The sequence below is a fragment of the Fistularia commersonii genome, chromosome 2 (genome assembly GCF_037954325.1).
Source record: "Fistularia commersonii isolate RoL2024-O1a breed Wild chromosome 2, RoL_Fcom_v1.0, whole genome shotgun sequence".
In the NCBI taxonomy this organism is placed as follows: Eukaryota; Metazoa; Chordata; class Actinopteri; order Syngnathiformes; family Fistulariidae; genus Fistularia; species Fistularia commersonii.
Window position 1 is genome coordinate 17,883,303 of NC_141285.1, and position 26,930 is coordinate 17,910,232.

The following is a 26,930-nucleotide window of genomic DNA, read 5'->3' on the forward strand; positions in this document are numbered from 1 at the left end:
ATCCAACTCTCCTTTTCCAATCGACATCCCCAAAAGTGTATTTCAGCGTTTTGTTTTCTTTTTTTTAATGGTGTGCTATTTTGTACACTACACCTTTTAAGAGTCTAACGTTTGGAATTTGGTGATGTAAAGCATTTTGGAATTCGCTAAGAAAATGATTCAAGGATGCCAAACCAATAATTTTATTAGTGTGTGATAAAGGAATTCAGTCATGTCAATTGTTCAAGTCCAGTGATGACAGATTCTTCAATAGCATTTAGACTGGCCTTATCCACACCAGCAAGCGTCACCACTGTTTTGACACTTCTAGATAGAGCTGTTATTGCTACTATTTACTAATTGTGTTATATCATCCTCACATTAACATTTGCCATTTTTATATTACATAGTGCCATTATGTTTTCTTTGTTCCTTATTATTTTTTTGTAATCTATAACTAATGCGGCCTCAGGGGGGCACAGGCCAGTGTCTCCCTGAGCCAGTAACAAGCCAAGATAAATGCAAATAAATGTCAGGAAGGGCATTCAGCGTAAAAGTTGTGCTAAACCAAATATGCGAATCACAGGTAAAAATCTCATACCGAATCAGTCAACGCCCTAGTTAACAATGACAACCAGTGCTGCTAATAATCCAGGGTTCCAGTGGAAATTGGGCTACTGTGGGTCGAAGAAGGAGAGAATGAAGGCAGAGAGAGAGGAGGAAAGGCAAGAGTCTGGGACTGAGAGTAGGAATTTTCGATATTGGGACGATGACAGGAAAAGGTCGTGAGTTGGTTGCCATGATGCAGAGAAGGAAGGTAGATATACCCTGTCCAGGATACCAGGTGGAAAGGTAGTAAGGCTAGAAGCTTTAAGTTGCACTAGCATGGTACTGACATGAAGAGAAATGGAGTAGGCGTTATCTTGAAGGAGGAGTTTGTGAGGAATGTTCTGGAGGTGAAAAAAATGTCAGATGGACTCATGAGTCTTCCTCTTCTCCTTTCGGATTTTCCCTTCAGGGATTGCCACAGTGAATCAAACTTCTCTATCTAATCCTAATCTCTGTATCCTCCTCTCTCACACCAACTACCTTCATATCCTCTCTCACTACGTCCATAAATCTTGTGATGATTTAGTGTCTCTGTCCTGCAGGCGGGATGGGAGTTACAGGAGAAGGAGAAGTTCTGGAATTAGTTAGATGACATGATGCAGAATATCCTCCGAGATGAGAGAGCGGTAATTAGTGCAGACTTCAATGGACATGTTGGTGCAGGCAATAGAGGTGATGGGCAGATTTCATATCAAGAGGGACCGATTGTGGTATACTTTGCAAGGATGGAAATGGCTTTTGTGAAAACTTTTTTCCAGAAAAGATAGGAACATGGAGTAACTTAGGGCAGAGGTAGGAGCACGCAGGTAGACTACATCTTGCATAGACAAGGTAATCTGAAAGAGATCAATAACTGCAAAGTAGTGGTTGGGGAGAGTGTAGCCTGACAACATAGGATGGTGGCTTGTAGGATGACTCTGGTGACAAGGTAGATCAAGAGGACAAAGGCAGAGCAGAGGATGAAATGTCTCGTGGAAGGAAAGTAGATAAGGAGACTTGGTGGTGGAATGAGGAAGTGCAGGAGTATATAGAGAGAAAGCAGTTAAAAGGGGAAGAACTGGGACACTAAGGGGACTGAAGAGAACAGACAGGAGTACATGCAGCTACAGTGTGAGGTAGCATAGAGGTAGCAAAGTCAAAACAAAGGGCATATGATGACTTGTATGCTCGGTTGGACAGTAAGAAGGGAAGAGAATGATCAATACAGGTTGGCAAAATGGAGAGATGTGGATGGAAAAGATGTACAGCAGGTCCAGGTGATTAAAGATAGAGAGGGAAATGTATTGACAGAGGGTACTGAATGAAGGTTAGTTGCAGCAAGACAGATTATAGTTGTGTGAATGAGAGGAACCTGAGTGGAACAGTGACGCTACAGGGAGTGGAGATCAAGAAGTTGGAGGATTTCAGGTACTTGGGGTCAACAGTCCAGAGCAGCGGAGAGTGTGGTAAAGAGGTAGAGAGCAGGTTGGAATGGGTGGAGAAAAGTCAGGGGTACAATGCAATAGATGACTATCAGCCAGAATGAAAGGAAAGGTGTACAAGACAGTGATGAGACCAATGATACTGTGTGGCCTAGAAACAGTGACATCGATGAAAAGAACTGAGGCAGAGCTGGAGGTCGCAGATATGGAGACGTTGAGATTCTCTTTGGGAGTAACGAGAATGAATAGGATCGGGAATTAGTCCATCAGAGGAACAGCACATGTTAGATGTTTTGGAGAGAAGGTCGGAGAAGCCAGACTGAGACGGTTGGGTCATGTACAGAGGAGGGATAGTGAATATATTGGTAGATGGATGCTGGAATTGGCGCTGCCAGGCAGGAGGTCTTGAGGAAGACCAAAGAGAAGATTTATGGACGTAGTGAGAGAGGATATGAAGTTCATTTGTGTGAGAGAGGAGGATATAGAGAATGGGGTTAGATGAAGAAAGTTGATTTGCTTTGGAGGCCCCTGAAGGGAAAAGCCAAAAGGAAAAGAAGATAACTCTTCTTAAAAATCCACTGATTATTATGGAAAGGGTTTGTGAATTTAGCATGTTTTATTTTATTTACCATTTTGCATGTCTTTGCACAATACTCCATAGCTTTCAACACATAATTTAATCGGGGTTACATTATCCCCTATCCTAGTTTTCTTAGTAAGTGGATTTGATTTTATGTTTTTTGTACAGTGATCAGTTACTGGGGCCTTGAGAAATGAAATATTTGAGACTAGACTCAGTAAAGGATTCGCATTTTGGAAAAGTAATCAAAATGTTTACCATCAAGCTGTGTCAACAGCGAGCTCTTAGGTTTGATAACCTTATAATTACAGTTGCAAGAGTTACTTGAACACATTCATTTCAAGATATATGCACATATTACCCAAACTATAATAATATAGGTGTTGTAATTTTATTTTTGGTTCCTCTTTGGGTGGCTTTTGATCAAATATATGACACACTGTTACCAAATCCTTGTAAGAAAGCAGGTCATTCTGGAATTGCAGAGGAGGTTTTTGATTGGCTCTGAAAGGTCAGACCATATCACTGTAGACTTAGCTTACTTTAACTTGATCTCAGTTTCATTCTAAATTTGCTTTCTTCTTTTGCTGCTATCATTTGTGGTTTAGAAATTAATAAATGAAGCAAAAAGAAACATGGTGAAATGAAAATGATACTTTCCAAATGACAAGATATTATTGGAAACTTGGCAAAAAAAAGTATCAATTTTTAACTGTAGTTGAAATAGTGACAGATTTCATGTCTTATACATTTGTGATTGAATTGACTTTATGTGCTGCTTTTGTTTAATATCATTTACCATCTATATTAAAAGTAGTAATAGTTCATGTTCTTTACAATGAATTCAAATTAAAACTGAGTAATAGGAACTATAATAGATTATCTGATATGAAAAAGACCAACAGACTTCCATAGAACTTTCAAAAAAGGGTTGAAAATATTGAACAATGTTGCTTGTGTTGCACAGGATACAATGTGAAATCTAACACGCATTTCATCTTCCAACTGAACACTCCTGGTTCAATTCTCAGTTCCTCCTAGTGTGTTGAAGGTCTCTTGAGCACGTTGCTAGTGGACAGAAGCCATGGTTCATCCATGATGGGTTAATTGAATGAATTTCCCCACAAGGATAAATTGTTATTATGGTCAATTACAGTAAAAAAATACAAAAATATTGTATGAATATAATTTTGAAAATACATTTATACCTAAATGAGGGAATGGAAAATCTTGGGTAAGTAAAAGCAAACGGACCGGTTGGAGATGATTGTAGAAATTATTTTGAATTTCCTCATAATTTTTGTTTTGTGATTGCAATAAAGAAATGTATAGAACACTTATCTGGTACACCAAACCTCTGATTTCATCTGTTTCATTTTTGGGCATTTTCCACTTTTTTCCCCCGGCACGACACCTTGCTTGATTGTTTTTTAAACTTTGTTAAGGAGAGAGGTCTTTATAACATGACTATAATAATATTAATCACATTTTGAACAGCCTATATATCCAATACATGTTTTTTGAATATCAGAGATATCGAAAAACAAGGTGACAAGCTTTACAGTAGTTAAAAGTTAATGCCACTTCAAAAATTTCACTATGAGTTGCTGTACACTGGGTGGTGCTGCTATGTAAAGCTGAAGAACTAAGCCTCTCATGTCTGCTTGAAACCAAACTAGCTTTGTATGCTTCATTTGAAAACACAATACCAGTTTTCAAATTTGGGCCATAATTCAGCTCTTTTATACATATTGTAAAACTCACAGCGTAAATTCAACTATATACAGACGTTACATTCTTGGTGCTTGCCATGGAGATGCCTCCTTCCTGTACACATCGTGCTTTACTTTGCATGTATGTCACATTGTGCTTTACTTTGCAGGTATCTCACTTGTTTGTTACCTAAACTTTCAGCTATGCAGCTAGCAAGAAAAGGAAGTCTCCCTTTTCAGATGCCATTCTAACGACATACTTCTTGTGAGCCTGTGAATTTTATTTCAAGACCTTGATCTCCCCCTTGTGTGGGCTCTTAGATGGCAACTACACATAGGAAATACAACACCCAAAGATTCTCTTATTTATCCCATGGTATTAATATGGTTTCCTTCACGAAAACGTTTTAATTATAAACTTGAAGTGCAGAAAAGACTGATTTTCACATAAGCAACAAGTTTTAAGACTTGTTTCAAGAGAGACAAAGGGAAAATGAAGCAGATGCAGTTTCACTGTAAACATTACAATATTTGTTTTCCCTTATTCTGTATCACAAAGGAATTTTTTGAGATAGCCAGATAAACAATCTTGATATCAACAGACATGCAGTTATTTGAGCCAGGAGCATTGGTCTGTGCAGAAGCTCACACACGGCAGTACCAAACACAAATAGCACAAAGCAAACAAACAGCCTGATCTGGTCTCCTTCAGATGTTCTCAGGGGCATCAGCATCACTTCTTGTTCCCTTCTAATGGATTTTATCTAGACATACCCTGTAGGATTGCACCTTGGTAGCTTTGTTGTATTTGCCTTATTGTAATTATAGTGCTGGTCCTCTACTGCAAATAAGTGATTCCCTCACATTAACCCACTACCTCATATGGGATTAACACTTCTTGCCAAAAGCAGCTCATTTAACATTGTTGCTTTAACAACTATGGGGAAGGAGATCCAAGACCACAGCCATTTTGGGCTGTTGCTATTTTTTGGTGTGTTTGATTGTGTTTTAACTTAGATATGTTACCTTCCTGGCGTTCTTGAAATGACATGAAGACAGTAAACGTTGCGTGCAAAATCACTTGGCAAAATGAAAAAAAAAAAAAAGAAAATACAATGGCAATATGAATAAAAATTAATTGGTACAAACATGACAGGTGCAGTTGAAGTAGCCACAAACACATGACAAAAAGCCAAATCACAACTTACATTTATGAATTAAGCATTAAAAAAGGCTTGATAAGCTAGCACAAAAAATCTGTACCATGTCCCAACTACTAAATTGAGTTTTAGGGAAAGCCAGAAATAAATGATCAAACCACACATGTTTTGTCATCGGTAAGTAATAGCTCAGGGCACTTTTATCTAATTAGTGGTAATAAAAAGCAGACCAACCAAATTATGAGCAATTCAGTGACAATGTAAAGAGGACTGATTTAAATGGGTAAATGCTGAGGTCTGTGGCATTTTTTTATTTGAACTGCAAAAGCTATCTAACCTGCTTGTTGACCAGGATTAGTCAAAAAGAACATTGAGAATTTGTAAGTTGCATTGTACTCTGGTGTTTAGACTGACTGTCTGGTGTTTAGAATCAATGTTCTCATTTCATGTGATTGCAGTTATTATTCTTCCAAATTTTAATTTCTCATGAACGTCAAGATTGACTGAAAAAAATACAACTAGATGTCACTGGATTAAAGGTGAGGCTTGCTGAAACAGCTTGAGCAGGTTCTACTATGTGATAAACACACAGTATTTATAAAAAGAGACAAAGAGAGCACAAGACCAACAAAGCAAGTGCTGTGTGTGACATGTAATTTACTTTATTGTCCTCTCCTTCTTTTCCCTTCAGGGTTCGCCACAGCGAATCAACCCTATCCTCTGTATCCTCCTCTCTCACGCCAACTACCTTCATATCCTCACTAACTATGTCCATAAATCTTCTCTTTGGTCTTCCTCTAAACCACCAGTCTGGCAGCTCCAATTCCAGCATCCATCTACCAATATATTCATTATTCCTCCTCTGCACATGACCGAACCATCTCAGTCTTGCTTCTCTGACCTTCTCTCCAAAACATCTAATATGTGCTGTTCCTCTGATGGACTCATTCCTAATTCTATCCATCCTGGTCACTCCCAAAGAGAACCCTAGCGTCTTCATCCCTGCAACCTCCAGCTCTGCCTCCTGTCTTTTTGACAGTGTCACTGTTTCTAGATCATACAGCTTACAGTTTCACCACTGTCTTGTACACCTTTCCTTTCACTCTGGTTGATAGTCTTCTATCGCATAGCACCCTTGACACTTTTTTCCATCCATTCAAACCTGCTTGAACCCAGTTTTTCAGACTCTCTGCTGCTCTGGACTGTTAACACCAAGTACTTGAAATCCTCCAACTTCTTGATTCCCACTCCTTGTGGCCTCACCGTTCCACTTGGGTTTCTTTTATTGAAACTCATATATTCTGCCTTGCTGTGACTAACCTTCATTCCTCTCCTGTCCTAATGTTATGTAATGTAATGATCCACCTGGTGGACACGAGGCCAGCTAAATAACTGAACTTTTTTTTTCTTAAAGAGGAATGTACATGGAATTTTTACAGTTACCACATGTTTAAATATCATTGTATGCTAGAACTATATTCAAATTACTTATAACAAAATTCAGTGGGTAATTACAAACCTTTAAATCTGAAGTCTAAATTGAGCATTGAGCAAATCAAGACACACGTGAACCTGACCCTTTCAAAAAGTAACAATAACTGCACAAGTCAGGTTCTTTGTTTTTTGGGGGGCCAACTGTTTTGGTCACCATAGAAAGTGAAAACAACCACATGGGTCCCAAGCATGAGATCACACAAATAGTAAAACAAGTGTATTTAAAAAAAAACACCCTAATAAAATATTATCATTCTAAATTTTTGACAAACCATTATTTATTGTATCTATATTTTCAAGACTGCGACTCAATAGGATTATCAAAAGGGGAAAAAAAATAGATTGGGAATGCTTTTAAAAAATAAACAGAATAGCGACCGAGTGGCTCCTTGAATCATAAATTACATATATAATGGTGCCGAAAAAAGGAAAAGGAAAAGTATCCACTGTCCACTGGAAAGTAAAAATCAGTGTTGACGCGAATGTGGTCAACGGACTCCTGGACTTGCGCTTACGCACAGACTACGTCCTTCCGCTCTGAGGTGGAGGGTTGTGTGTGCGGGAGGGGGCAAACAGCTGCCGGAGCTCTTTGGTCACATCATGTCGACCAAGTATTGGATCATCCCTTTTGTGTATTTCTGTGTTTTAGCTCCCTTTTCCAGCAGCGTTGGCCCAGATTGGAACCTAAACATACCGGCGATCGCCAAATATTTCACCACCAAAGGGCGGTACGAGGAAGTGAACCCGCATCTGATAGAGAATATACTCGCGGTTAACGGATCCATTCTACAACCTCCGTCCGAACAATGTCGCCCGATCCACCTGACGGCCATAATCAGACACGGGACAAGGTATCCGACCGTTAAAAATGTCAGGAAAATGCAGAAACTCGACGATCTGGTCAAAAGCAATGCGTCGGGCACCGAGAGCTGGTTGCGTGAAATCCGGAGCCAGTGGAGGATGTGGTACACAGACGACATGGACGGCCGGCTGGTCGAGAAGGGAATGAGGGATCACAAACATCTGGCCATTAGGTTGTCCAAGTTGTTTCCTACACTAGTTTCAGAGGATAAACTCCGAGGTGGATTCATCAGATTTATAACCAGCTCAAAGCACAGGTGTGTCAACAGCACTCTGTCCTTTAAGGCCGGGCTGACCGAGCTGTGGGCTATCAAAGGTAGGGTGATGATGATGATTGTTTTTAACCTTTGTTTAACCAGGAAAACCACATTAAGATTAAAAAGTTATGTTTACAAGTGTGGAGTTACCGAGACGGGCAGCAGCTCATTTAAAGGAGTTAAAACAAAGACAGACAATTGAAAACATAAAATTATCAAGTAATCATATAAAACCCTATAAGACTACAGGATAAACGTGTGCATACAGGTGTGTCTGCCTCCACGTCCTCCAGCATTCTCTTACAGACATCCAGTGAGGCCAGGTTACAGGGTTTTCTGTAGTTCATTCTAGGCAAAGGGAGCAGCAAACATAAATGGCCTTTTTTATGCTGGCTGTGTTCGGACCTTCAGGACAGACGGTGAGAGAACATCCCGGGAATGGAATTGATATGATCCAAGGCGCCAATGGTAGTCTACGTGTAAACAATGAAGACCATCCAACATGTTCCTAGAGAACAAAGTGATGCTTTTTAATCTCTTAGAGGCAATCAGCCTTTTGTATTGACAGGAGAGGCAAGCTTTAATCCTGAAATAAAAAAAACAAGTTTCATGTTCAACATGTTTATCACTTGATGCCTATGTGGGTTGAAACTTGGCATGGGGCACATTGTGGCCGATATTGTTGATATACAGGAGTGACCCTCGGGTTGACCCCTGAGGTACTCCTTTTAATACCTGAAGAAACTCAGAGGCATAGCCATCAGCCTGTAAGCACGGCCATCTGTCTGTTAAGTAATGTTGAAATCAACCGTGTTTTTCATTACAAACACGACGATGATACTTTCAGTACAGGAATGCATTTCAAATATCAAATTTTCAGTTACTGGTTGCTCTCTCATTTCCAGATATGGAGTTTGACCATGCTGTGAATGATGCCCTGATGCGGTTCTTCGACCAGTGCACCAAGTTTGTGGAGGAAGTTGACAACAACCCATCAGCCTTGACAGAGGTGGACAAGTTTAGGAAGGGACCAGAGATGGCAAGAGTCCAGGAAAAAATAGCTGATCGCCTCCGAGTTCCTTATGATACCATCACATTTGGTCAGTGGGAAAGGATTTTGTTCTTTGATTTAGATATATTATAACATTCTGATGGTAGTATAAACCAGCATTCAAAATAAATAACTAAAGTATAACCACTCATTTTAAGTTCAATAGTCCCTTAGATGTTTTTGTATAATTGTGTTGATAGATAACAAAATGTGTGCCTTACTATGGTTGGATTTTGTCTAGGAGCGATACACATCTAAATTTGAAAAATCATATTGTATTACAGAAGATCCTGTTTAAGTTTCTTTCTCTGTGTGACTGAAAAATTGCTTAAGAATGCAGAGTTATTGTTTGATGAATCATACGTGTTGCACTTCCTAAAAAAGAAGGGCCCTCAAACATCAGCTTTGACACATGAGAAAGTTGTTTGAGTATTACCCGCCAAGTTTTTTTTGTTATGTTTTCATTTCTCTTCTGTTGGAAGTGAGGGTGCCTAGAGGAACTATACCACACAAGTGGCAAGAATAGTGATACAATATTTGCAAGACCAATGTGTGTGTGTGTGTGTGTGTGTGGTGTGGTGTGTGTGTGTGCGTGTGTGTGCTTATGAATGAATCTGATTGTTCTACGATTATAATGCAGTTAGTATTATTTTGCTACTGTTTTTTACGTTTCTTCTTCTAGATTTTTTTTATGGGGGAGTTACAGAACATATGACCTACAACAGAAACTGTTGTGTTCATCAAGAAATTCTCATACATGAAAATATTGTTTTTTTGGTTAAATGGGAGTCACATTGTTACATTAGTTTCAGTGACTTGTTTCATGACATTTTCACATTTTATTACACCGTCTCTTTCCTAGATATGGCCGAAGCTGCATTTTACCTGTGTGCTTATGAGTTTGCCATCAAGACTGTAAGCTCGCCTTGGTGTCAGCTCTTTGATCAAGTTGATGCACAGGTATGGTTCTTGGTGTTTAACTACAACTTTTTCATGTTATAAAATGGCTTCACAGATTGTAGAATCACAAGCAAGTCTGGAAGAAACAGAGAGTGTTGATATCAATGGAGAATATTAATGGAGGGAATAACAACTTGTAACATGAAAGTACTTAGCAGCCAAATGCTCTTTCTCATCCCTTTTACTTACAGGCCCAAGTTTAATTTGACCATATTGTAGTTCTTGTCAGTAGAGTGTACAAGATGCAACATTTAAATCCCAATCTCAAAGATAAAAACAAAGTGCAGTCAGCCAGACCACAAAAACTCACAATGCCTTTTATTATCTCTTTTGCCAGTGTTTTCATTCACTGAGAATACCATTATTCACATCACAAAGAGATTTTTATCCCTGCTGACCCAATGCTCAGGTGGCCTGAAATGTTAACTTACACTATGAAAGAAAATGAATCCCACTTCCTGCAGACTATAAATTATTTGTTCTATCTGGGTTAACAGGTTATGGAGTATTCAAATGACCTGAAACAGTTCTGGAAAAGAGGCTATGGTTATGACATTAACAGCAAGTCAAGTTGTATCCTGTTCCATGATGTTTTCAGTCGACTGGACAAAGCAGCCAACGAGAACAAGTGAGTATAAGGTCACTGTAGGGTTGCCAGGGAAACAGTTTACTAACCAGCAGCTGCCAGCTGTCATCTATAACTCACAGAAAAAAAAAAAAATTGAATAAGAATGTTTCCAAAAATGTTGACTATTTCCTTAAGGATTAAAACCTTGGGACCTGTGCCAGCAATTGTCTTTTTACTCAAGAGCATCTTGACCCCTGAGGGTAATTCGAAGTGAAGAATTTAATCAGCAGAATGTGATTCTTATCAATGAAGTTAACCTTCTGTCTCACTTCAGCTCGCACAAAACCTTTATCGGCTCTATGAGCACATCACGTTCCCCAAATGCATATTTGTGTTCTTCATTTAACAAAACAGATTACAATCCTTTTGGGGGATCAAATAAATGTATTTGTCTTTACTGCTTTTCTCACAATTAGCATGATTTTACTGTTACTCTTGGTACTGGACTAATTAAGGTACTTTCACATTTTTAAGCAATTCACTAAAAACATAGTGAAGTCAAATATATAGATATACAAGTAAACTACCCTTACTAGTCATAATGCTTTTACTCCCAGAAAAAGGATGTTCTACTATCTTTTTGCGGGTGGTTGGAGTCATAAATGCATTTATATTTCACATACTGTGCTTTTCTTAATAGTTTTGTTGGAGTAAAAGGATACTGCTAAGGGACACCCAATACAAACATACAAGAGAGATGCAGTATCTTGGATGTCTGTAAATGACCAACTATTTGAATCATGAACAAATATCCAAATGCACCATATAACTTGTGTTTTGAGAATGCTTTTCAGACGTGCACTTTGTATTGAACTAGCCTGTTAAATGTAATCCAGAAAATGACTTTGTTTTGTGTACTACCTAAATCTTACTGTTTATATTAGATCAGGTCAGCAAGTGACTGAAGCTGTGACAGTCCAGATCGGCCACGCAGAGACCCTGCTGCCACTGCTTACCCTCCTGGGTTTTTTTAAGGACAGTGTTCCTCTGACATCAACTAACTACGCCACACAGACCCAACGCTCCTTCCGCACCAGCTACATGTTACCCTATGCGGCTAACCTTCTGTTGGTGCTGTACGACTGTGGTGAAGAAGACCTGAGGCTGCAGCCACTGCTCAATGAAAAACCCATCACTTTCCCTGGCTTATCAGTCAAACAAGCCCCAGTGCCTCTCTATCAAGACGTCAAAGATCACTACAAGGACCTGCTCCACAGCTGTGACTTTGAGACTGAGTGTCGGCTGTTCAGCTGAAGTTAAGGCATAGAGCATGCTTGTCTTATGAGGGTGTCTCCTTTAATGGATATTGTGGAAACAGATGCCTCGAAAGTATAAACTACAACTTACATCAGTGTGACATCTTATTTTTTTGACAAAAATGTTTGTCACATGTAGTATTATAAACACAGCCCAATTTCAGCAAAATGTTCCCCCTGCATTTAACCCATCATGGTTGAACCAATGAGCAGTAGGCAGCATCTGAGCAGCAGCCAGGTTTCAGTGTCTCAGAGCTTGGAATTGAAGCAGGCCTTTTCATTTCCAAGAAGACAACACCCCTGTCTTGCCGTGTCAGCAGAGTTCAGTTAAGCCTATTTAACTCAAGTATAGTCTTTTGACATAAGCGTCAAAAGGAAAGCAACATTTCAGCCTTCAATACAATAATTATTTAATTATTGCAATTGCAGTCAAATTCTGCCGTGTGTCATAGTATTTACGAATGCGAAATCACTTATTATAATAATCAAACTTTGCACAAGGTAATAAAGGGATTAAAATGATCTTTGCAAATGTCCATGAATCCATATCTGTTGTGGTTGAGCTTGTGGCTGCTGCCAGTGATCAGTATGACTTAAAAGCAAGAGCCTCAATCTCACTGGTTGTACTGTTACACACACACGCTGTCTCCCTCCAGAGTTCTGCAAGGGAGCTGCTTCTGTCTTTTCTGTTTTCCTTCCCTGGGTCTGAGGATGCTGATGCTCCTGCAGCCCCAACCGGGCCGGCACCCTCTCACCGTGCCTACTGGCCCCAACTGTGCCTCTCCAAGAGCTCACCTACTTCAGGAACCTCGGTGGATGCAGGTGCCAGTTTTCTCCCGGTGCAGACTCTACACCTCAACACCAAGCAAGTCGCTTGTTGCCATAAGCTCTATGGGTGCCAGTGTTCTCCCAACGCTGACTCCACACCTCGACAACAAACCATTTGGCTGCTGCTGCACTCTTCACCTGACAGACTGTATACTACTCAACAAACTGTGTACCTGATGCCATAGCCCTCAGTTACGTTTTTCCCAACTCTCTCCGTGTTTCTAGCCGTCCTGCTGTGCGTGTGGTTCCTGAGACATCGTGTTGTAACAATTTCAAGCATCTGTTTTCAAACTTTTGTTTCCTGTCACTTATTAAACAAGCTTTGAAACTTGTCATTAACACTGCATTTGGACCTACCTTCGCTTCAACTTATGGTTTAAAGGAATACAGATTTCTATGATCACTATGAATAGTGAGGACATTCAGCTATTTTGGTCCTCACAGCACTCTTACTGATGGCTCTGAATCCAATTTGCAGGCTATCAATGAATGGCTACTGAATTTCTATCCTTACTACTATGCATAGAGTAATGCAGCCTCAGGGCGGCACGGGCCGGTGTTTCCCTGAGCTAGCCTCGGGGGGGCACGGGACTGAGCCAGTCCCAAGCCCGGATGAATACAGAGGGTTGTGTCAGGAAGGGCATCCGGCGTCAAACTTTTGCTAAAAACCAAACACGCAAATCAAAAGTAATAACCAGATCATACCGGATTGTGGTTTTGTAGACCTAGGTAACGCATATGACAGGGTGCCAAGAGAGGAACTCTGGAATTGTATGAGGAAATCTGGAGTGCAGAGAAGTATGTTTGACAGGTGCAAGACATGTATGCTCGCTGTGAGACAGTGGTGCGGTGTGCTGTAGGGCAGTGGTCCCGAAGTGTTGACCGGTGCGCCATGATAAAAAGGTTGGGGGATCACTGCTGTAGGGATAAAAGCAGTGGTCAAGGATCAGCTCTGAGTCCCTTCTTGTTTGCAGTGGTGATGGACAGGTTGACAGATGAGGCTAGAAAAGAATCTCCATGGACCATGATGTTTGCGGATGACATTGTGATCTATAGTCAGAGCAGGAAACACGTTGAGGAAAATCTAGAGAGGTGGAGGTATGTTTTGGGAAGGAGAGGAACCAAGGTTAGTCGCAGCAAGACAGAGTATATGTGTGTGAATGAGAGGAACCCGGTTGAAATGGTGAAGCTACAGGGAGTGGAGATCAAGAAGTTGGAGGATTTCAGGTACTAGGGGTCTACAGTCCAGAGCAACAGAGTGTGGAAAAGAGGTGAAGAGATGGGTCAAGCAGGTTGGAATGGATGGAGAAAAGTGTCAGGGGTACTATGCAATAGAAGAGAAGCCAGGCTAAGATGGTCAATCATGTAAAGAGGAGGGATAGTGAATATATTGGTAGATGGATGCTGGAATTGAAGCTGCCAGGCAGGGGGTTTCAAGGAAGACCAAAGAGGAGATTTATGGATGCAGTGAGAGACGATATGAAGGTAGTTGGTGTGAGTGAGGAGGATACAGATAATAGAGTTAGATGGAGAAGGTTGATTTGCTGTGGCGACCCCTGAAGGGAAAAGGCGAAAGTAGAAGAAGAAGATTTCTATACATAGAGTGATAGATATACAAAAATGAAATAAACTGCACTCAAATAGTACTTTTTAAAATACAGTTGGCTATTGGCTTATAGTGGAACAAATTACCATCAATTTTTCACAAGTGCAGCAATGATGTTTTATAAAAGTCTGCATTGATGCAGCTGGTATAATACCATCAAAATGGTATCACAGTAAATTTCCAGTCTTTTGGCAGGTGCTAACATTTTTCCCCGTGGGAGTGGTGTACGTTAAGTTACTGAGAATCTGTAAGCGTTCTCCGGTTTCCTCCTGCAGTCCAATAAACTACGCTTAGGGTGAAACAAGGACATCAAATTGCCCATTGGTGTGAATAAGAGCGTTTGTGTGTCGGTCTTGGATGGAATGGTGATCTAGGGTGTGCCCCGACCCAAACCTCATGCACTGGATTATACAACATTCATTCATTCTTTCATTAGCTAACGCTCATCCTGCACTCATGGTCACAGGGACATTGGAGACTATCGCAGCTGCCATTGGGTGAGACCAGTTGCCAGTCAATCCTAGGACCACATAAAGACAAACCACCATTCACTCTCATTTACAACTCTGGGCAATTTTGAGCCACCAATTAACCCTCTGCATGTGTTTGGATCGTGGGAGGAAACCCACACTGACACCAGGAGAACATACAAACAGGATACAGAAAGGCCCCCAGTGGGAATCGAACCAGGGGTCATCTCACTGCGAGGTGGAAGCGCTCACTTTCAACCTGCCGCCCGGATTAGACAACTATGAATGCCTATTGTACGCAGATCTGACTTCTCCTGTCGGTGACAAAATTCATATATCAGGCCCCGCTGAGGGTCTGAACACCTGGTTCACCGCCATCGTGTCCTGTACACTTAACCTGTAGCGCTTCTTATAAGTTACATTACCTTTTCTGATAAATGAATAAGATCGCACTGATAGTGATGATAAAATAGGAACTCTTCGTCATATTTGGTTGGATGTTCATCCCCTTTTGACACCACAGCACGATGAGTTGAATCAAACACAAACACATAATTTACAAGCAACTATCTCTGGGCCGCGCTGATAACTGGAACAGTAGCAGATTTGAATTTTATCAAGCTGCTTCTGCAAACAAAGCACCGCTTAACTATCTTTTCCCAAGGTTGACCCCTTATATGCTTTCTCTTTTGCGAGCAGCCTCATAACTTTAGTTCAAACAGTCCAACAGCCACAGATCAGCACTCACAGTGTCAGTGTGTGCTAAATCCATGCCAGATTTGTTTTTTATATTCATATTGCAAGTCAAAAAGTGATGTATTTTCCAATATCGAATGTTTCGCCGTGTTCTGCTCAGCAGGAAATGCTGTTTTGTTGCTTTGTGTGATTTTTTTTGTATTATTTTTTGCAACAGGAAGAAGCGGGTGGTTACAGTGGAAGGCGCCTCGCACCCACTGACTCCGGTCCAGCCGGTTTCCACGCTCGGCCCACTCACGACGAGTATTGGCTGGTGTACCTTAAATTATGCAGATTTATGGCCGTCGGAGGAGGAGGAGGTTCTGGAGGCTGGGCCAGAGGAATGCTACGTGTCTTGGAAGTCCTTTTAAACCCCTTCCCTCCCTCTATCCTCCGCCGTATCGATAACCGTGGACAAAAAGTTTGGAAGCTCCGGCGCGGAAGAAGAGAAGCGGCACACTTCGGCATCCAGGCCTGAGACTGAGGAGCCTCTCTCGGTCCCTTCGGCGGTGCGTTTCCCTCCACCCGCCCTCCCTCGTACGAAATGTCCGGAGTGAAAAAGCTTCGCACGGTAAGCGAACCGATTAAGATCCAAAGTGTCATCAGCCGAATCTTCAAATGTTTGTTTTCTGTTTTGTCTAAAAGTACAGCGTTCAAAGCGCTATTCCATGTAACGCGCGGTGTATTCATGTGAAATAACCACCGGGTTTCTCCGGTCGCTTCAAAGTGATGATTACAAGACACACACGCACATACACGGTCAAAAAGAAAACAAAGTTAACCCCCGTGTGGTCGACTTCAATATTCGGCTGTGTTCGGTGCTGCATATCGTTATACCCAGGTGTGGCAGAAGACGTGCCGTTACCTTGAATGGGCCGGTTGTTGTCAGAACGACTTCATCTCAATATGACCCATTCATGACGAGGGAGGGGGTGTCTGGTCTGGGCGAGGGGCAGAAAGAAGCCACTGTTGGAACGACGGGCTGAGACTGCTGCTCAGCCGGGGAGTAGTTATCACAAGATGGGGTGGGGCGGTGGGGGGCCTGGGAGGAGTGAGAGGAATTAATGGAAAGCTCTGGATGTGTGTGTGTGTGTGTGTGTGTGTGTGTGTGTGTGTGTGTGTGTGTGTGTGTGTCCAGATTTCTTCTAACAAACTTTTAATCGATTATCATTCTGTGCCACGAAGTTCATGGTGTTTGGACTCCACTTACACCCGTCTCAAGGTGATCAGATCACACAATGAGGTGTAATCATCCAACAGGTGATTGTTTATTTTCAACTGAGTTGTCTCCCTCCGCTATCTCAGTTATGGTTAAAATGTGAGGTTGTAGTTGTGGATTAAACAAACAGCGAGGTAATATTTGATTGTATATGCCCATTGTGACTCCACACGCTTATTGTTAAATCACCCAGTCGCAGACGATAGAACAGTCAAAAAGTCACGCACATGTATTCCGTTACCTGAAAAAGTTAATGATGCGTCGGTACAAAATGTCCCAGCTGGTTTCCGTGACCTTCTTGGACAAGAACGTGCTGGCTCTCAGAGGGGCGTGCTGGAAGGCCAGAGAAATGAAGACGCTGAAGATGCTAGATGTTTGCATAGTGAAATCACATGTGAGAAGGAGCAAATTAAATAAGTAACTAGGTGAGGCAGGAACAACGAGTCTCAGGTGTGTTTAAAAGAAGGGCTCAAGTGTGTCTCTGTGTGAAAGGGCGCACGTTGGGATTGAATGAAATAATTTGAAGAAGTTCCTATTCATCGATGAGCACGAAAAACTTTTGCTCAAGTTATCAGTGAATCACCACCAAAACTGTTCCTGATAGATCTACAGTCCTGATACTTAGTTGTCAAGAAACATCTTTGGGCGGGTTTTACTATCTAAAAAAACACAGACTACACAATTTCCATTTCCTGATACTGATGAAATGATTAACAGGAGGCAGTAATATGGCTTTTTTGGAACACTAGTTGCTTGTGGAAAAAAACAATCTGGTCACAGACTGGCAGAGCACTGATGGAAGGGGTGTGTTAATAGTGGGCTGAATGAATGCAGGGTGGAAGGGAGTGGGTCTGCGGGGCGAATGTGTGGGCACCAGTACTGCCACATCATCGCTGTCCCAGTGCGCCGCCTGGGCTGCAGCACACTGTCCACATTGTCCAGTCAGTCCACTACCTTCCTTGTTTTTTTTTTTTTTTTTTTTTTCTTCCACCCCTCTCCCTCAAGAAGTCAGCACAGGCCCATTCATCCACATCCTGGTCAATGTATTTACTCTCTGGCAGGGCCATATACAAAACCAGTCAAGTGAGGCAAAATCTGTATGCAAAATGGGCGGTAACAGGTAAGTGCATTCCACACACGGTTAGGAGTCTAATCTCTGAATTGTATGTCTCGCTGTAATATGCGTTATTTAGAAGACATCCTCGTTAAATGGCAAAAATGTTGACAGTCGAGAAGGAGTGGGCTTACCAGAAGTACGACTGTTGAATGGTTTTGATAATTATCACTGAATGAACAGAATAACACGCACACACCTGCCTTTGTTTACTCAGGATTCTTTTCTTTCAGGACCTGAATAGGTCGACCAATGTGGTGTACCAGGCTCATCATGTCAGCCGGAGCAAGAGGGGGCAGATTGTGGGTACAAGAGGAGGCTTCAGAGGGTGCACAATCTGGCTCACCGGTAAGCAGTGCCCTGCTATCTGAGGTGCCTCACAGCCACACATACGAAATAGGGTATTAGACGGAATATTCAACAAATGCGCTCTTGTCATTCCAACAAGGTTTGTCTGGCGCTGGGAAAACAACTATCAGCTTTGCACTGGAAGAATTTCTCGTCAGCCATGCTATCCCCTGCTACTCGCTGGATGGGGACAACATTCGCCAGGGCCTGAACAAGAATCTGGGCTTCTCCGCTGAAGACCGCGAAGAGAACATCCGTCGTATCGCCGAGGTCGCTCGACTGTTTGCCGATGCGGGACTTGTGTGCATCACCAGTTTCATCTCCCCCTTTTCTAAGGTCACGTACCTTTTCACAAGTTTGTACATATGAAAAGGAGTCTTGTCTACATGTGCTCAATGCACGGTATTGCCTTCCACAGGATCGTGTGGAAGCCAGAAAAATCCATGCCAATGCTGGACTACCATTTTTCGAGGTGTTTATCCATGCTCCTCTGGAGGTGTGTGAGAGCAGAGATGTAAAAGGGCTTTACAAGAGGGCCCGGGCTGGAGAAATCAAAGGTATGTGTGATTGTCGACTGAATACATTTTCTTAAAAATTCTTACATTGTGCCCGTGCTTCCTGCATATATTAGGTAGTCACTGTATGTTTTCTGAAATAAGATGATTCGAATCCCTGTGGTGTCTTAACGCTTCTGTTGCATGTTTTTTGCAAGGTTTCACTGGGATTGACTCAGGATATGAGCGCCCAGAAGCCCCAGAGCTGGTACTGAAAACTGGAGAGCTCTCGGTGAATGAATGCGTCGACCAAGTGCTCGAGATGCTCAGAGATCAGGTGTGTGTCACCCCAATTTTGTAATGCTGTGTGATATGCGAATGCGTTTTATGAGAAGGTAAAATAGTGCTCATTAATTTATATTGGCCCCTCTGGTCCCCATCACTATTGTTGCAAACAAGCTGCAAAATTGCTTTACCTTCTCCACTACATGCAGTCTCTGCAAAATTACACACATATATGAGAAAGCAGCACGACAAAGAAAGATCCTCCGCAAAAGTGTGTGAAAGACAAGTCCAAGCAAGCCAACTGAGACCTGAGTTGGGGCTTGTCCTAAAAAAGTGTGTCTGTGTGTGTGTGTGCTGCAACACATGTTGAAGTGCTATTTTTCAAAGGTCTGACAGAAAACAGATCATATGACTCATATAATTGGAGAAATAAAATATTTTAAAAATTTCAAGTCAATCATATAAGTAAATATATACATATATTCAGGGGTATAAAAGCTGCCCTCATTGAACAAACGTGTTGATTTCCTGTTAGTTTACACCTGTCCCAGATAAGAAAAATAGCAAAAGATGATTCTTTACCCGAAGAAAATTATACTCAAGCGTGATTCATTGCCACATGAGGATACATATCCAAATACAGGTACAACAAGTACAGTGCAAAGTCAGATGGTGAGCATTCCTGCAATCATGCATGCTTCTCTTTGGCAAAAATTCTGAATCCTCCAGCCTGACACGAAAATCAAGTTTTCATTCAAGGGTCATTTCAAGGTGGTTACTAAATTACCCGGGGGACATTTATGTCACATGGTAACACAAGTACATTTGAATGACATAAAGGGACGTTCGTTTTAGGATTGGATTGCTGATGGGAAAATTTACTGTAACAGGAAAAAAAAAAACAGTATCATAACCCTGTCACAGTCAGTTGTCAACATTGATTATTGTAATTAAATTTGGCCACAAAGAGCAAAAGCAGAAGTCTAAAAGAGTGTCTGCGTATGCTTGACGTTAAGCCCTTAGCCAGTCTATCTACTGTACCTGTAACTTCTTCTTTTCCTTTTGGTTTTTACCTTCAAGGGTCGCCGCAGCGGATAAACCTTCTCCATCTGACCCTATTCTCTGTATCCTGCTCTCTCACACCAACTACCTTCATACTGTCTCTCACTACGTCCATAAATCTTCTCTTTGGTCTTCCTCCAGACCTCCTGCCTGGCAGCTCCAATTTCAGCATCCATCTACCAATATATTCACTATCCCTCCTCTGTACATGACCAAACCATCTCAGTCTGGCTTCTCTGACCTTCTCTCCAAAACATCTAATGTGTGGTTCCTCTGATGGAGTCATTCCTGATCCTATCCATCCTTCTCACTCCCAAAGAGAATCTCAACATCTTCATCTCTGCAACCTCCAGCCTTGTCTTTTCATCAGTGTCACTGTTTCTAGGCCCTACAGTATTACAGGTCTCACCACTGTCTTGTACAACTTTCCTTTCATTCTGGCTGATAGCCTTCTATCACATAGTACCCCTGACACTTTTCTCCACCTGCTTGAACCTGTTTTCTTTACTCTCTATTACTCTCCATCTCCTAAGTACTTGATCTGCTGTACCAATGACACAGTAGCTAATTGCCTGAGAATTGAACTGTTTGAGAAGAAGTAAGGTGCAACCTACTAATGGGACCTGCTGGGGTAAACCCAAAAAAAGAAGCAATTTTAATAAGTAGGAGGAATTTGTGCATTCTGAGGGATCACCTCAATGTTCTCCATGTCCTTTACAGATTTCACATTGATTTACCACAACACAGGAAACAACATTTTTTAATCTTTGCATTAATAGTCTCTCTCTCTCTCCATCTATAGAATATTGTGCCCGGTGAAATCATGGAGGAGGTAAATGAACTCTTTGTTCCAGAGAACGCATTGAATCTTGCTGAGGCTGATGCAAACACACTACCCACCATCAGCATCACCAAGGTAACCTACCACTCCAATATCGAGGCTTTCTATTTATTACGCAGTAAATAGCTGCGTTGTCTATTCTGGGGAAGAGCTCATAATGAGCTCAAAAAACCTTCTCTACTGTTTGGATCACATGAACTGATCTGTACTTCTCACAGTTCTTAGAGACATAACAACCCCCAGGAAAATTGATACAATTAAATGTAGACTAACAGGATTGTCAAGAACTGAAACAAGACCTGAGCATTTTTCTAGAGGCCATCACTTTGACAAAGACGTAAGTCAGTGCACGCTTTTAGAAACAACCCTTGGGCAAAACAAGCAGAATATGCAGACTGCAGTATGTGATTGTATTTATTTAAATATTTTTCTTTGTTTTTATCTCTTTATTTACTTATATTTACCAGGCATGCACGCACACACACACACACACACACACACACACATGCACACACACACTCACACACATACATACACATACATATATGGATACATATAATAACGTCTGTACATTTTGCTTTAAAAGTTATGTGAATTTTCCTGTTTCCTTTGTTCATTTTTTTTTCTTTTTTATCTGTTTGTGTTTCCTGTGTAAGTACCTGGAAAAGGATGTTTGCATTTAGAGATTGCATTTATTTAGACATGCACACATACATTGCCACAAAAACTTTTGAGATTGGTTTCTTGTGTAGTTTAGATTTAATTTAACCAAGGCTGGGTTTCAATGAGCTATTTTGTGGTTTAGTTGAGAATGATTGTATTGATCACGAACATATCAGCCACAATATTCTTATACAGCTGCGATATAAAATAAGAACTTATTACAGCTGATAGACAGATGAGACGTTCTGGAATGGAAAAAACTAAACTATTTCAGTGTTTAGGAATCTAGTAAGCGAGTACTGGATCTAATGACACCTAGTGGTGAAACTGCAGCCTGCAATCTTTTCATACAGGCAGATAGGTATGTGGCCAATACTTGACAAACTAGCAGACTCAGCCCAAAGTGTTTGTTTGCTAGGATATGATACAAATTATGTGAAATCAGTAAAATTAATTTAATTTGATAACGTTTCTGAATTAGTTTGCATTTATAGCAATGCAGGAAAAGGAAAATAATTGTCAGTCTTAACTGATTGAGATATGTCATATACATCACGGTGGGGGAAGTACAGCTGTCATTATCAGAAGTTTCCGAACCGCAGAACACATAATGTTACTTGAATAAGAGAAATGCAAAAATGATCCATTCTAAATTCTACAAACTTGACCTTTAAAAGAAATCACACATTTGACCGGAACTGTATGCTGTTTACCTGTAATTTTCACCTTCAGTTTAAAAAAGAAAAAATATAATTGTTTTGAATAAGTTTTTTTTTTTTTTTTTTTCATCAGCTCGACCTCCAGTGGGTCCAGGTTCTAGCAGAGGGCTGGGCAAGTCCTTTGAAGGGCTTCATGAGAGAACGAGAGTTTCTCCAAGTTTTGCACTTTAGCAACCTCTTAGATGGTGAGAGCCAAAACACCACTATTGTTGTCACTTTTTTCTGACTTTGCTCTGACATTATCACTGCTACCACTATTTATCCTCGTTCTGTAGTCTTGTAAAATGAATTAAGACTGCAAATTATCTGATGAAAAACTGACCTCTTAATCTGTTATCATATCAAGGATGGCATGAAAGAAAAAAAAAAAGAACTTGTCCTACATTTACATCATATCCAATTCTAGGTGTAAGAGACACTTCACAGAATAAGTCTCCTTTCTAGCAGATTACATGTCGTGTAATTGTTAATGACTTTAACCACATGTTCTAGTTTCTTTAGATTTTTGAAAACCATAAATGAAACCAGTGTTATCTTTGTTAATCAGAACATTCAGCCTACTTTTGGAGAAAATGTACGCAGACTTTGCATATCTAGGTCAACTATCACTGATTCACACCAGGTTGTTTGAAGCTTGCTCGTGGAATTAATTTCAGCATCATCTCATACTTGTACTATTTAAAAACATTTACCAAGTACCTTTGGATATTTTTTCAAGGTCAGTGCTCAATTGCACATTAATTTCCACACGCTAAGTAGCATTAAATAAAGTTATATTTTGTAAAATATATTTTTATGTAGATATTGACTACTTTTCTGTCAAAGGCATTGTACGTCTCCTGTTACCTAAAAAGTTAATCCTGCTAATGAGTGTACCTCTTTAATTTTAGAAGACATTGCTTAAGTAAATGCATCATAATTTGAATGTACTTTTGGGATGTCTTGCAACTTTGACACACATGTATTTTTGGTTTCAGTTTGATTAAATTGTTTTTTTTTTGGTTCACAGATGGGGCCATCAACTTGTCTGTCCCCATTGTCCTGCCTGTTAGTACTGAGATCAAGCAAGAGCTGGATGGCAGTGCAGCCATAGCACTAGAGTACCAGGGTTCACGAGTGGCTATTCTCAGGAATCCAGAGTTCTATGCACACCGCAAGGAGGAACGTACTGCCAGACAGTGGGGCACCACTTGCCCACAGCACCCTTACATCAAGGTGAGAAGGCATTCACCAGATGCCATTGACTCCTAAATACATCTTCGCAGTGTCAACCACTGTCAACCACCATTGTTCTTTCTTCCTATGTAAATGCTACAGTTTACCTTTGTTACTTTCATTGAAAGAAAAAAGTTAAAAAAGCCTATTCAGATAACTACAAACTGCAAATAGGTTTTGCATATTAGTATGGGGCATTTTCATATTTGCAAGATTTACCTATATTTTGAACTTGTGCAGATGGTTAAGGAGGGAGGTGACTGGCTTGTAGGTGGTGACCTGGAGGTTTTACAGAGAATTAAATGGAATGATGGACTCGACCAGTACCGTCTCACCCCACAAGAGTTGAAGCAGAAATTCAAAGACATGAACGCGGGTAAGAAAATCTTCAAAATCTTTCACCTAAATCCAGAGTAAAGATCAAAAAGCATTGGAACATACATATATACAGTGTGAATTGCAAGGATTAAAAAACTGAAAGTCTTGAAATTGGGGGGAATTTATTCTTGAATATACAATTACGCTGTCAGAACCAGAAAATCAACTAGAAAAATTGTGACATGGTAAATTAAAAGCAGCGTGGTGATGTTTGTGATTAGTAGACACATAGCTTCCTCTCACTGTGACATGAATGCCATACTCATGCTTTGCTCTTTGGTTCCACCATGAGTTTTGCTGGGTAGAGAGTTTGTTCTAAAATACAGAGAACACAAGCAACTAATGTGAAACTGATGCTTCTGTGTAACTATTTCTTCCCTAGATGCAGTATTTGCTTTTCAACTCCGTAACCCAGTCCACAACGGTCACGCTCTGCTGATGCAAGACACGAAACGTCGTCTGCTGGAACGTGGCTACAAGAATCCTGTTCTACTACTGCACCCACTTGGTGGCTGGACCAAAGATGATGATGTGCCTCTGGACTGGCGAATGAGGCAGCATGCTGCCGTTTTGGAGGAAGGTGTCCTGGACCCAAAAAGCACCATCATTGCCATCTTTCCCTCACCTATGATGTATGCTGGACCTACAGAGGCAAGGATCTGCTGATTTATTGTGCAATTAGATATAAATGCATATTAGGTGTTTGTGTGATTATCAAGCTGGATGTTCTGTAACTTTCCTTCAGGTACAATGGCACTGTAGGGCCAGAATGATTGCAGGAGCCAATTTCTATATTGTTGGCCGCGACCCTGCGGGTATGCCTCACCCAGAGACTAAACAAGACTTGTATGAACCAACGCATGGGGGCAAGGTTCTAACCATGGCGCCAGGCCTCACCTCTGTGGAGATTATCCCCTTCAGGGTTGCTGCCTACAACAAGTCTAAAAAGGCTATGGATTTCTATGACAAAGAGAGGTAAGTAAAAAAGAGGGCTATGAGTTTAAAATGTTTTAGATCAGCGGTCTGCCATCAGGGCACCTGGGGGTTGAAGGGGTGGTATTTTCTGATATCATACATTGGACAGACAATGTTGATATTTGTATTTGTATCAGTTGGCAAGGTATGTTTATAAATGACAGTAGCACATTACTGTACCTTGCACATCTTTAAAATAAAAACATGAAAAAAAAAATTAATCTGACAAGAATTCACAGTATTTTTAAGGCCTCGAGTAAAAATATAAACTGTCAGTGCACCGCCTTTATAGAATTCTTCATGGAGATTGTAATAAATCTAAGCCCTTACAAAATTCTAGCCACGTATATGATACTGTTATACATTGCTTAAATTTTGTTTTTACTAATACACTTGCATAAATTATGTTATTTGGACCACTAAAATTGTGTTGCCCAGTACTGCCCAATCTCTGCATATTTCCATTCCTCATTTTTCATTCTGTTAGACATTCTGACTTTGAGTTCATCTCTGGAACCAAGATGAGGAACTTGGCTCGCACAGGACAGAACCCTCCGGATGGTTTCATGGCCCCCAAGGCCTGGAAGGTGTTGGTGGAGTACTACAGCTCACTTCAAAAGGACCAGTGATCAGCACGGCTCTCAGCTCACGACTGTGAAAATATCCATTCCTCAAGAATATCTTAGAAAGCCTCCTGTTTAATCTTATCCAAATGCACAGTTAGAGTGAGGAGGCTATATCGCAATAAATAATTAATCGTTCTGGGAAAGGTTGATGTTTTGTGAGTCTTCACAAAATCAATATATTAGTCAGAGGTAAATAAATCATTACATTTTCCATTACTTTAAATTATGTGATTTATTAATCTATGTTATGTTTACATTCACTTGCCAATGTGTTAAGCACACAAGAGTTGAAACTGGTACATTATAAAACAGTAGTCACACTTCGTGTAAACTTATAATGTGCAGACTTATTTAAAGTATTTGGGAGTGTGTTCCAAATACTGGGTGAACCAGAATGAAGAAAATAGTAGGACATACCAAATGCTCTCCCTAATAACCGTAGCAGTTCAACTGCACCTCAATGTATGACATCTATGACCAGTAAGTTAAAGGCATTTTGTAAGTGGATGTACTTCATACATTTGCAAGTAATATGCATATTAACATATGCTATGTATTGTAATAAGTTAAGGGTAACATGAAATTATTTTCTTTCTTTCCTCCTTTGTACCTTAGAAGCACATCCCATGAAAGGGAAATCATTTAAGATATTTTCATATTGTATTTGAAGGAAAAAATAAAATAGATTTTACTTTTTAATGCATTTTGTAATACATTACTGTCACTCCAGTTATTTGTATTAACTAAATGGAAGCAATATTATCACTACCTACAGTGCCTATTTGTATACTATGTTGGTTAATTAATACTGCAATATTGTTTAATAATATTTTGAAGTATAGCATACTTATAAAATATGAAAGTGCCTTTCTCCAAAATGTCAACAGAATACAGCTGAAAATGTATAAATTCCTTTGAGTCTGAAAGCTCTCTTGCAATTATATAATGTTGTGAATTTGGGCATTTGTAATTAAAGACCTGCAATGTTATACATCGGGATATCAGATGTGAATTTTAAATGCAGTAATAAAAAAACGTGTTGCTACTATGAATGAATGTAAGTACCAAATTGCTGGGATATTGTGCATTGTAACCTAAATAATATAAATCATCTTTTAATGCAATCGATTGAAATGTTTACTGAAGTCTTTTACCCTTATTTTGTTGGTGTGAATTGGTTATGCAACATACCCTCACAAAGCTCTCTCAGTTCAAGGTTCATACTTATCATGGATGAAGAAAGAGAAGTAAAGTTTAAAGGTTGAAACCATCAACGCTTCGAGTGTATCGTTCAAAATTGCAAAGCTGAAATACAATCCCGCCCTCTGCTGAAGAAATGTGGTACTGGACGACAAAAAAAAAAAACCGCTAAATCGAGACTGCT

At 40.5% G+C, this 26,930-nt stretch overlaps 2 protein-coding genes across 2 annotated transcripts; both read left to right on the plus strand.

Moving 5' to 3' along the window:
* The first annotated feature begins 7,483 nt into the window (after nucleotides 1-7,483).
* On the plus strand, nucleotides 7,484-13,135 carry minpp1a (multiple inositol-polyphosphate phosphatase 1a). The gene is made up of 5 exons (XM_086171331.1): nucleotides 7,484-8,132; nucleotides 8,979-9,173; nucleotides 9,987-10,084; nucleotides 10,582-10,712; nucleotides 11,597-13,135. The coding sequence occupies exons 1-5, from the start codon at nucleotides 7,556-7,558 to the stop codon at nucleotides 11,964-11,966; spliced, it is 1,371 nt and encodes a 456-aa protein (XP_086027457.1). The 5' UTR covers nucleotides 7,484-7,555; the 3' UTR covers nucleotides 11,967-13,135.
* Nucleotides 13,136-16,004: 2,869 nt separating this feature from the next.
* LOC147236599 (bifunctional 3'-phosphoadenosine 5'-phosphosulfate synthase 2-like) lies at nucleotides 16,005-26,674 on the plus strand. The gene is made up of 12 exons (XM_086171352.1): nucleotides 16,005-16,178; nucleotides 18,174-18,288; nucleotides 18,389-18,624; nucleotides 18,707-18,845; nucleotides 19,001-19,119; nucleotides 20,932-21,045; nucleotides 22,426-22,537; nucleotides 23,362-23,567; nucleotides 23,808-23,943; nucleotides 24,328-24,596; nucleotides 24,691-24,920; nucleotides 25,408-26,674. The coding sequence occupies exons 1-12, from the start codon at nucleotides 16,152-16,154 to the stop codon at nucleotides 25,547-25,549; spliced, it is 1,845 nt and encodes a 614-aa protein (XP_086027478.1). The 5' UTR covers nucleotides 16,005-16,151; the 3' UTR covers nucleotides 25,550-26,674.
* The last annotated feature ends 256 nt before the right edge of the window (nucleotides 26,675-26,930 follow it).